Source organism: Rhipicephalus sanguineus, chromosome 1 (genome assembly GCF_013339695.2).
Source record: "Rhipicephalus sanguineus isolate Rsan-2018 chromosome 1, BIME_Rsan_1.4, whole genome shotgun sequence".
In the NCBI taxonomy this organism is placed as follows: Eukaryota; Metazoa; Arthropoda; class Arachnida; order Ixodida; family Ixodidae; genus Rhipicephalus; species Rhipicephalus sanguineus.
The window spans coordinates 284,894,958-284,907,541 of NC_051176.1; the positions used below are offsets into that span (position 1 = coordinate 284,894,958).

At 47.1% G+C, this 12,584-nt stretch overlaps 1 protein-coding gene across 2 annotated transcripts in view; it reads right to left on the reverse strand.

Moving 5' to 3' along the window:
- LOC119379168 (lateral signaling target protein 2 homolog) overlaps window positions 1-12,202 on the reverse strand; it is a 52,637-nt gene extending 40,435 nt beyond the window's left edge. For both annotated transcript variants that reach the window (XM_037648369.2, XM_049411895.1), the window contains exon 1: window positions 11,918-12,202. In XM_037648369.2, coding sequence (XP_037504297.1) covers window positions 11,918-11,953 — 36 coding nt within the window. In that variant the 5' untranslated portion in view covers window positions 11,954-12,202. The remainder of the gene's footprint in view (window positions 1-11,917) is intronic.
- Between the last annotated feature and the right edge of the window lie 382 nt (window positions 12,203-12,584).

Below are 12,584 nucleotides of genomic sequence, written 5' to 3' on the forward strand. Positions count from 1 at the left end.
CGGCTGTCAGTCAATCTGGCATCATCCTAGGTCAGCATGAGGCCATCGCCCAGCCTCGTAAGAAATGAACATGACACTGCGTCGTTCTGGCGGACTAAGTGCAATTTACGGTACGATGATGTAAATAGCATACGTAACTTTTGTTGATGTATTCCTCGGGGTCGAGCAGTGCTTCAATATAGTTTGTTAAATCATAGGAATGCAACTGTAATGTTTATTAGACTGCTATAAAAGCGGAGCCAACATTGGAACCACAGACGTTAATCTGATTTGACGGCTGCATCGTAGGAGTACATATGTAGTGTTTATTGCTTTCTTGTAAAATTAGATAGCCAGCACCACAACCACAGTTGACGCTGCACCGACATTACGCCTGCGTAGGCTGTTTTTTCAAACCAGTTTATAGACCTGGCGTGGCTCTGTGGTAGAATACCTGATTGCCACGCAGAATGCTTGGGTTCGATTCCTGCTGGCATCCTAATTTTGATTCTTTGCATTCGTCGGTTCAACGCTGCCGATGTCGGTTTTTCCTAACGTTCTCGCATTTAAGTTACCAATGTCTGTTCCCGCCGTTCCTGGGTAGATATAAACTGTCAATCACCTGTGGCGCATACCCGTACACCACGGCCCGCGGTAAACGGGTATGTGCCACACGTGTCTGGAGGAAAGGGTTTCACGACGTACGCGACAGGATTTTCACGTTATTTATGTCATGACCCAACAGTCATATTCGTCAAATCCTCTTACTTTCCCATGCCAATTTTGGTTTACACCAAGTTAAGGAGGCGGTCATGAGAGCACCCAGACGTAGGCGGCTAGACAGATAGATAGCTATAGATAGAAGCGCTCAAAGTGCCAAAGGTTCGCTAAGAAATGCTTCGCATTTAATACTGGCCCAGGCATGCAGTCGATTTCTATCACAGCAACAGCCCAGTGACACAAAACTGTGAGCGTTTCCTTCCCCTTCATTACGGATTATAAGGGTGTGTCGAGTGTCCGCAAATGTATAACAATTCGAATACATGTATATTGATATTAAATCGGCGCTCGAACCGAATAGTTGTCCACCAAATGCTTATCCCGAATACTGAGCACTTATCCGAATGTTCCATGAGTGCTTATCAAATTAGCACTCGAATGATAAGCAGTAACGCATATCTCAATATGTTAACTGAAATTCATGACGACACGCTGACGTCATTAGGCGCCTCATACGCGCCAATAAGGCTGCTAGGGGGCCAGTTGGTATGACAATCTTATAACGCACCGCCAAGTTTTGACAAGGACCCCAGGAACGAAAAACATGCAGGCTGATGCGCCTCATAGACGAAAATTCGGAGCTTGAATGCCTAAGCAAATGGAGCCTCCCGCGTGTACGGGCCACACGACCAGCGAGATTGAGTGCCGAACTTTCGGACATTCGGGTCGATAGCAAACTAAGCCAGACGCAGCTTGCGCATTTCCTCATGTTAAGAGCAGCTCTTTCGTTTAGATATATCTCTCACTTTCGTTCGCGGCAAACACGGTGTTGCGCGAGCAAGCGGTTAAGCACTCAAACTGCACGACGCGTGAGTGCCGCTGCCGCGCTTCGCGTTCAGACAACACCTCCTGGTTGAGGGCAGTAGGTGCCAGTGGAAATACACCGGCGCCGCAGCAGTCAAACCGCGCTCGCGAGGAGGGCGGTCCACACGCGCCATCGACTCAACCGCGGATGGCAACCGCGTGAGGGCTTTCTTTGAGCAATAAAGGCGTACCACATATGTAACCTCATTGCAATATTTATGAGCGAGAATATCGGATCTTGATGGCGAAGTTGCTGCTGCGCGATACGACATAATTGCAACAGCATTCGATAAGAGGGCTTCTTTTTTTGTTTTCCGATTTCTTGGCTTTTCCTGTATACGCGCGCGTCCTTGAGAACAAGTGAGATATACGGACAAAATAGGTAGCATATCGGCGGCTTTTGGCACTTGTGCACATGTGTTCGAGGACACCGTCTTGAACACGCGACTGCTAATATGCAACTTTAGTGTCATGGGCGTAAATACAGTCACAATTAACTATATATACGAGTCTTTTTTTTTTTCTTTCTCTTTCTTGAGGTTTCACTTTAGTATTGAGAAAAACGCAATCGTTTGCTACTGACAAAATGGTCGAGCCTGCTCGAACAATTTTTCGTCAGCGTGTTCACGCCGTCAAAGCAACTCAAACATGCACTGAAGTCAAAATGTGGGCATTCGGGAGTATTTGGGCAATTCTCATGCGAACATGTTCCTTCGGGCCTGTCTTAAACGCGCAGAGAGAGAGACACTAAATGGCAGCGCATGAACTACTTTGCAATGCTTTTCATCAAAAATGACCATGTAAATCTTTCTTAGGTACCGTCCTTTGCAGGATGAGAAGGGCCACTGACCTTCTGTAAAACTTTGTCGTTTGATAAGGCCTGGCGTACAAAACGCTACACTGCGCTTCGGACGTCTTCTGTCCCCGACACTTTTATTTGATTTTTGAAAAGACGCGGGGCGTGTTTGTACGCGCCGTGTTTTGCCAAGCCCTGTACTTTTACAATTTCGACGGCATGGTTGAAATGCATAACCATAGGCGTTCGCAGGGTTCCCCATTAGGGGGGGGGGGCAAAGGTTCTTCGCAGCGCCCCCCACCCTACTAAATCAATGTATGGGGCAGATTTTGCGCCCCCTCTTAGGTGATTGCCCCCCCCCCCCCCCCCGTGCGCACGCCTATGTATATAACGCGAACTACACTATTACACGCGTACGTAGATTAACGCAGGGTCCTCTATTTTTCTATTACAATCGTCATACTTTTCGCTGTCTTCTCTGCACGTGAGCCAACTAGTCCAGTAAGGTCTGCCAAAATATATGCATGGTATTTCCTTAAAGAAATTTTTAGCAACACATATTCGCCAACAAGGCGAGTTGACTACAGTATTATAAGCCCCCAAAATATACCGCGAATGTACCAGCGTTGACATATATTCACACAAAGCCTGCCTTACGCGCGAGAGATGATTTTGCGACAAACAACTCTAAAAAATACATGCCTCAGCAATTGTGCCATGAACACTCCTTGAGCACCCATTTCTACGATTACCCGCCACGGTGGTCTAGTGGTTATGGTGCTCGACTGCTGACCAGGGCTTAAAGTCTCCCTTCGCCCCGCCACGGTGGTCTAGTGGTTATGGCGCTCGACTGCTGACCCGAAGGTCGCGGGATCAAATCCCGGCCGCGGCGGCTGCATTTTCGATGGAGGCGAAAATGTTTGAGGCCCGTGTACTTAGCTTTAGGTGCACGTTAAAGAACCCCAGGTGGTCGAAATTTCCGGAGCCCTCCACTACGGCGTCTCTCATAATCATATCGTGGTTTTGGGACGTTAAACCCCAGATATTATTATTATTAAAGTCTCCCTTCGTTGGAGGGGGGAACCTCAGAGGGCGACGACCTATATACATACATACACACATACGTACAGCCCCTCCCTAGAAATGGAAGGGGGGGGGGGCAGGCCCCCGCGAGCCCCCCCCCCCCCCCCCCTGACTTTAAGCCCTGCTGCTGACCCGAAGGTCGCGGGATCGAATCCCGGCCGCGGCGGCCGCATTTTCGGTGGAGGCGAAACTGCTTGAGGCCCGTGTACTTATAGATTTAGGTGCACGTTAAAGAACCCCAGGTAGTCGAAATTTCCAGAGCCCTCCACTACGGCTTCCCTCATATATCGTGGTTTTGGGACAGTAATGACACCATTTTGAAACATCGCAAAAGGGACATTTTACGTTTCCTTGGTATGCAGTGTTAACGCTCTCCACACGCCGGAGTCAGACAACACGTATAAAGTATTTTATTTTGATTTTTAAAGTTTTCGTCGCTTAGCATCTGCAAGCCATCCCCACCGCAATGGACATTATCCCGACGAGTCAACACAGTTTCACTGAGTTTGCGAATTCGGCGTCCTGCATGCAGCCTAAATCGCAGAAATCACTGTCGGGGTCGCTGGACGACAATTCACAAATCGTTGTTCACGTGCACCACGAGCAGATGACAGATCTGCCGCTAGTACGTCGCGAGTTGCTGTCTCTACGTGGCGTCACTGAGAAGCCGCCCCCTCGATATCGATACCGAAAGTTTTTTTTTTTTTTAAGATAGCGGTATTAAAAATATATTCGATGCATTCCCAGGCACCACAATACTCTTTTTATGATTTTCCACACCAGTGTTTTTATTTAGCGCAACAATCCGAAAATATTTAAAATTCGTGTCAGTACTCCTTTAAACCCCAGCAATTATTATTATTATTACTTCTACGATTACACACGTGCAGACAAGTCACATATTAAAATCTTATCAGAGAGCGTTAATTAAGGGGCGTGACTACCGAACCTTCTGCCATGAATAACGTGCTGCAAAATAAAAAGCCTTCTTGTAAGTCACTGAAGCGCTTGTAGCATACACAATGACCGACGCGTCATAGACTCAATGACGACATATGCGCATCGGTAATGCTGCAGTAATTAATCTAATCGTACAATTGTAGTATTTGACGCGTAGGAAAGCTTAAAAAAGTAACGAGCGAGTGATTGACCGCGTTTGTTACGTCCTAGAGCAACTATGATATACACTATATAATTCGTCGTGTACACCTCGCACTGCGAACTTGACTCGTCGAGACGATGAGCAGGCGGGTAAACACATGTGACCGAGCGAGGCTAGGCTTTCGGTTTCATTCACAAGGCAAACCATCATGAGATAACGAGGAACGACAATGGAACGTGCGATGTTGCTGCTTGGCAGGGCAGCTGCTACAGAAATGCGGCAGACGAGCGCCTGGGAATAATGACGCGGACCGCATGACTGCCGACGAAAATGGCACGCGCAGGAAACAGACGAGACGCGGATCGCAAGGCGCTAGCACCGTGGACCCGTCTCATGCATACGAAAGCCGTGCATACGAAAGGCGCCGGCCGAGCTTCGAATGTACTGCACGGTCGCACTTGGCTGAGGCATGGCGTAACCAGAGTCCACCGAAAGGCTGTGTTCTAACTAGCATCCTTTCACATTGGTCGCGAAGGCCAGACAGAAAAATGGTCTGGAGCCATAATTGCGAGCGACATCCACTTCATAAGTGCGCTGGCGCGAGCACATCTCGCGGTGCAAAACACTATGCAGTTTGTAGGAATTATAGATCCGTCTGTGCCGCTCACGGAAATATTTGTAAATGTGTACAGACACTGTCATTACAATAAGCAGTTCTTCAAGCTCACGAACAATATTGGGTGCGTGCTATGCTATAGTCAATGTAGGTGCGCTGCTTTTATGGATTATTTTTGTATAGTGTGTTTTTTTTTTTCTTTCCATCGCATAGAATTAAACGACGTGCGTTGGTATTGTATTACACTTGACTAGTCCCGACGTGATGTGGCGAATATTCGGATTTATTATTATTATTTTTATTTTTTTGCAGTGCTCGCAACAACTGTACGAATAGTTATTTTCTCATTCAATGGCTCTCTTTATGTAGTGCCTCCAATTCATAGCGCCGTTTCTAATGCGATACAAAGTTGTTTGGATCATGATGGATTTACGTCTCGTTCGCATGCGTTTTGACTATCCGTCAAATGCACGCCGTACTTTTTTTTTTTTTTCCAGCCTGAGGCGTGATTTTGACACACTGCTGTTTTCAATGGATCACGGCGTTAGGTGCAACAGGGGGGCGACCTGACGTAATGAGCATCGCACGGAAAAAGCGATAATTTGAACGTCCTCGTCAGAAATGCAAGCAAAAAGAAAAAAAAAACACTTTTCCGGAAATTCCGTTAAACAGTTGGCCCCGCGCGGGATACGCGGCCACAACATGACGTGTAGAGGACTATGATAAAGTTTCGCTGCCGCCTGTCATACACATTGAGCACCTTGAACCTTGGCGTAACCGCGGCATTTCGTCGTCAACCAAACGTCGCTCGCGCTGTGCCTTGGCGTCGGTGCGTGAGCTGGACAGCCGCGCCAGGGACTGGCACACCGAAGAATCTTCGGTAAAGCGTCTGACATCAAAAAATTTTCTGGCACGCCAGAAAAATCTTCGGTACACATGAATCAAATAATCGAGCGCTTATGCTTTACCACTCCATGCTACAGGTGCTCGCCACTGCCTAACGATTTGGATTATACATAAAAAAATCATTATGTATACGTTTTCCAATGCACATGTTCCAATGATTCCAATGCACACATTGGAATCCTTAAAACGTATCGCCTGTTAGGCGATACTCGCTAACGTTACGTACTTTATTCATCACTTATGTGATCGAGAACGCAGGTTTGTATACGACACAACATGGAATGTTCCTAAACGCAAACAAATACGCAGAGATTGCGCTCTGATCACTCTCGAATTACCCCTGTTAGCTGTAGCCCAGAGACAAATTCACTGTACACTAGCCTTGTACATCGTTGTTTTTCCCCCCACAAGTTCTGCAGGTTGATCGCATCGGACACAAAATGTGCAATCTACTAACATTAAAATGTCAAAATGCCTGGCCTTTATGTTTTATGTTCGTGCGTGTGTGTGTGTACGTGTGCATGTATATATACTTCAACACAATGCGTTGGAGGGCTGGTTTGTGTGAATCCATAGTGCTTTTTTTTAAACGACAACACAGGACAGAAGACCCTGTCTTCTGTCTCGTGTTGTCGTTTAAAAAAAAGCAGTGTATATATTATATATACGTACACATGGAAAACAAATATCAGGGCGGCTTCCCCCCCTCCCCCTCCCCTCCCTGTGTGCACCAAGGCTGCGCACTGCAGGAGGACCAGGAGAGTGAGACATCGCCTGCGGCGGCCACTCGGCGAAGCCAGACGAGCCCGGCGCATCGTCGGGGCAAAAGGCGGCGAACGTTCTCAGAACGCTGGCCAGAGACGCGCCTTCGCGGTAATCGCGCGGGGACTTCCCCAACAAGCGTCCACCCAGTCCGCCAGTCAACAGAAGCGACGCAGAAAGTGCGTCGGCAGTATCGTCCCTTGTTTTCCACTCTACTGAGCAACACCACCATCGCGCCGACTTCCGTGAATGACACGACGCGGAGTCAGCCAGTTCCACTGCAAACACCATGTTTTTTTTTTTTTCTTTCAAAATCGTATAAACGAACGGTAGATAACAACGGGAGAAACGAACGCCGGCCACGCTGATCAAAAATACACGAGAGCAAAACAGCTGCCGACCTTGGGTGCTCTCTCCCACAGGCGACGACGCATGGTACAACGACTTTTGACGTTCAAAAATTCCAAAGCCGTTTCGGGGCCGATATCTATGTAAAATGCGCACTCGCGGCAATAAGTACGGACGTATACGCGGTTCCATGACGCGCGCACACGCACAGAGTGCGACAATAGTAACAGGTGTTTGACTGTGGCTTGAAAAATAATCGCTATACGCTGTGCACAGCGCATGAGAATGAACGTCTGGCTCGTGCGGGCGTTATCCTTTCACATTCTACAACAAGTAATACATCTGTACAGAGCACGTCTTATGGAGAGGGCTGCAGATATCGATCTGATGGCTCTGCTGTTGCAACAACGAGCGACGACAAAGGGCGGCGTTGCTACGAGCACCCATTATTATTATTAGTCATTAACAAAGCGCTGTAAAAGATGCACCTGTATAGATTACAATAAATTATATTGCGGGTTTTGAAAAAACTATGAGCGCACAGAAAACACAAAGACACACATATGCACACACGTAAGCGCGTACGTGTGTGCATATGTGTGTCTTTTAGTCGTCCGTGTTTTCTGTGCGCTCATAGTTTTTTCAAGATGGAATACCAACGTGCCCAAACCGCCGCACTGCTGAACTATATTGCGGGTTTTAACGTCCCGCAACTGCAGTCCATTACAACTTGCGATTAATTTCGCCACCTGAGGTTTATGGAAGTGCATCCGAGGCACGGTACACAACCTTTCTTTTTCTTTTTTGTCTTCAGACCATTCGCATTAATGGAGCCGCCGCGGCCCGAATCGAACCCGCGTGCTCGCATTCAGGAGCAGAACGTCAGAGTCGCTGAAAGCGGCTGTTTCGGCTTCCGACAAGTTCCGGCAACGTCAATGAGGCGCCATTCTCAACAGCAACAGGCGCGGCCTGTTTAATGGCATTATAGAAGCTGATAAGCGAAAGTGCTTATCAAGGAAACGCTCATACTAATGCTGAATGTACAGTTCTACATGGAAAGTTTTTTTTTTCTTTTTGTTTTGTGTTAAATCTCATGTGACAGCACAATTACATAATGCCTGAGCTCCATTACTCGAAGCGGCGGACATGCACGAGGAATCGAAACATGGTTGGCTAATTAAAATAATCAGTATTTTTATGAATCATTTTACACCGCACATACTGCAACTTACGAATTGTAGCCGGCGCGAATGTCATCCACTTTTCGCAAATGCTAACGATGGCACGGCTTATAAGAGATATACGCCATCAAACTTGCGGCAAAAATACACACTTGTTTTCTGTGCACTGAATCCGAAAAGTAACCGGAACTCCGCAAATGTATTTCATCGCACACTTCGTGAACAAGTATATCAAAATTTGGGGTCATCTCGAACATTCCTACCAAGTGGACACGCCTTACGAACGAAAGGGCTGCAATTCGTAAACTTCAAATATGTACCGCGAAGTAACTAATGAAAAGTTAGCTGTTCTTTTTTTATAAAGCCGATTATACATTCATTTTGATTTTTTCTGCAAGTGATATCCACCCCTTGGAATAATCTAACTCAACGTCTACGATTATGGCACCATATGCAATTAAAAAAAAAATAAAACGATATATAAAGCAAACGTCCCGTATATATACACATATACATTCATGCATATAAATATGCAGAACGTGAAAACGCTTTCTGCAGTATCAACGTCTGCTGGTAGAGGGTATCGTAAAGGAGCAATGTTTCCTGCAAGATACGATTCGCTCGGCTTTCCGAGTGGAAAGCTCGTGCGTCCCGTAAACGGGGGGGGGGGGGGGGGGGAGGTGATTCTTAAAAGGAAGAAGGAAATGAAAATGGAAATTGGGTGTGGAGTGCACGATAACTGTCTCTCAAGTGAGGACACCTCAACCGATACACTCACGGGGGATTAGGGATTAAAGGGACAGTGAGAGTGAAAAGAGTATGGTAAAAGAAGAAAAGGAAAGGTATGAGTGGGAAAAAAAAACAGTGAGGGGGTGGGGGGCAGGAGAACGGGCGTCCGAGTCACCGGACGCTGCGCTAGGACAGGCGAGAAAAAGAGGCGCACACGGAAGGCTCGCAGCACAGTCTGTCCGTTTATCTTTGGAGAGCAGCTTCATCTTCCTATGCACGAGACATCGTCTGCGCTGAGGCTGATAGGGAAGTCGACTGCTCTCCAGTATCGCCGGAACTATCTGCGAGCGTAATCTGGATCTTAAAGCACCGGCAGAGGACGCCGCGACGCATCCCGAAATCCAAGCAACGAGAAAAGCAACAACGTGGCCAGCGTCATGAGCAGCAAACGCCCTCGCACTGGCTGCTAACAATGGCCTTGAGTATGTAGATACGGACAGCAAATTTCCCATCATCCTTCGAGGGGACGGTGGCTTACATCACAGCGAACGAGCGCGTGCACTACGAAGGGATACTTGGACAAATGTCTGGCTCCGACCTCTTTTGGAGCAGTGCGTCTTTGAATGCTTCCGCTCACCGAGGTCGCGTGTGAGGCCCCACGCGCTAGGCGGCGGTAGGCAAACAAGACGCAATGGTCGAGCCACAAGACACAAACCTTTGCTTGTAGTAGCCTGTCATCCGGGCTATAATGCCGAGAGCCATGTTTTACGAAAGGACTTGTCGCCGGGGAAGGTTTGGCGCGGTTATCTACACCTATTTGTTTTCAACGGCGCGAAAAGCGGACATCCCACAGAGCGCGACCACGCTGACCTGTGTGCTTGGTGTTCTCTGTGTGGCGTAAGATTTAACGCACCGTTAAAATAAGAATGAGACATAGTCACTATCCCAATTTAACGTGTTGGCTGGGATTACGGGAGATGTGGTTGTAACAGCCTTCCTGTCAGCGCCATTCACGTAACGGAACCACCCACCCTTAAAGCCACGCAAGACACCAGATGGGCCACAAGACACAAGCGAGCTGTTGTAATCATAGCAACGGTCGCACTGTTGAGATTCAGAAAAACACACACACACACACACACACACACACACACCACCTATATATATATATATATATATATATATATATATAATATATATATATATATATATATATAATATATATATGCTACACCTTAGCTGGGGTTAATCGGATCAATTCGGCCGGGGCTTGCGGCCCAGAGTTCATCTGATGTCTCGTGTGGCTTTCTTTGTTCAAGGTAGTTTCGTTACGTTCAGTGCTACCAGGAATCTCACGCGTGAAATGGGATAGTGACGATCTGCCATTTTATTCAAGGGCATATTTAATTTCGCCACACAGTGAGCCCGACACATACAAGCACTGTCGTGTTCTCTGCGTGGCGCAGGTCAAAACGTACAATTATCTGAAGAACACATCTCCGCAAATTAAGGTTGTTTTTTTTTTAACTGTATTACTTATTTACACATAATGGCCGGTGAGTTTGCGGGGCGCGTACATTCGGAACGAAATGCGAGGACTGCACAGGATGAGTACAGTGCAATCAACCAACAAAAATTGCGATCAATGAAATACGCTTGAATTACAATCGACCGCGAAATAACACCCCCGTGCGCGACACGCTTGCGCCTTTCTGAGAAAGGGGACAGGGCGCAATCATCGACCCCCAAAGTTTCCTCGCGACCACTTCCTCGAAAACACGGAAGGCAATGAACGACCCGGCTAGCTTCGTCGCGGCCTAACCACATGTCCGACTGGCGACACACCACACGAATGCTATTAACATGTAGTCCATATTTAACACCCTTCAAGTAAACAGCACTCGAATATATTCCTCGGTGTCTAACACAGTTCTAAAAAAATACGGTATTCAACAAAAGCTAGCAAATTCATCAATGGTTTAAAAAACACGGTATCGCTAGCGCTACGCGAAACTTAATTTCGTAAATAACTTACCTAATTAGATAATTCTTAGAAATAAAAACACCAAAAATAAATTGTGAGGAACCAACAAACAATTCACATAGCGGGGACATTTTTAAAGGCCACTAAAATATTTCTAGTCGAAAGTTATTACGACTAAGTAGCTAAACCAGTGAACATCTTTGCTAAACGTTACGAACTAAGTGTCAAGTTTCTGTAAAGTCAGTTGATGGCAAAAGCAAATTGACACTCCGTGCTCAGATTCCCGCACAAAACGTTAGCTGCATCATCTATGATACCGCTCGTGGGAACCACAAGCGGTACAAAAATAAGGGCACAACACACACTGCATTAGCACCTCACGTAGGCCGACGCGAAGTGGCTCATTTTCCGGATATCACGGCTCAGCAATTTGAATAGATCCCCGTTAAAGAGATTGCGAAAGCGAGTCTCTGGTGACGCATTTGGCACAGCCGACAGACAATACTCGCTCTAATTGCACCGAATGTGTAATGAGCTTATGGATGGACAAATTAATCACACACAGCATACTAACGATCGGGACATACCAGTCCTGGGGCTGAAACCGCGCGCTTCGGTAGATGCGTTTGACTGCAGTTTAGGACTCCACTGAAAGTTCCTCAAATTGAACAGGACGCCAAGTTAATTACACTTGCGACGCGACGTACTATGGAATAAAGTTCGGGAATCGAACATTCTGAAGAACGGCGGCGCACCACGTATTGAAAGGCCATCGGAGACGGGCGCGGATGGAACGCAACCGCTGCAGACGATAAAGTCCATCAAGCCTTAAGCCTAAACAGCTCACCTTCGGTCTGTAGAACCATTTTCGCAGGGAGTTCATCGTGCAGCTCGGTGAGTCTTGCTGATCTGCTTTTACTCAATCCTCCAGCGTTCCGCAAGTCATAATAGCTATTAGCCCAGCCAACAGCAACAGAAACCGGCTCGCTCGAAACCGTCGCGACTTTTCAGTCACGCCCGCACTCGACCGAAGACCCAACAGTTCACGCAGCTCGCCGAGAGCACATCTACTGCATCTACGCTGGCTCACTCGCGGAACGGGACGTACAGAACGGCGAGAACGGGACGCGAAATGCGCGAAGAAAACGACGCATGCGCTACGTGCCTAACATTCAACTTCCGGCTTCGTTTTTAAAGACGGATGTGCGCAATCATGACGCGTTATATGACGTAAAGCAAGAACGAAGGATTACAAGCGTACTCGTCGTTTACTGAGGTAAAACCATTTTATTAAAGCAAAATTTTGTACAAATGTTTGTCCATGCAATGGTTGACTTATCAATAAAGACAGATTTCGATGGTTATGTTTCCTTTTTTTGACTGCTTGCGTCGAAATCATGAGAAAAGCCGAACATACGTTATATAAACAGCACTTACTTCAGCCTCGTACGCCTCGCATATAAACTGTAATGCCAGCCACGCTTCTGCACAGCAAATTGCAATCTCGGAGGCCA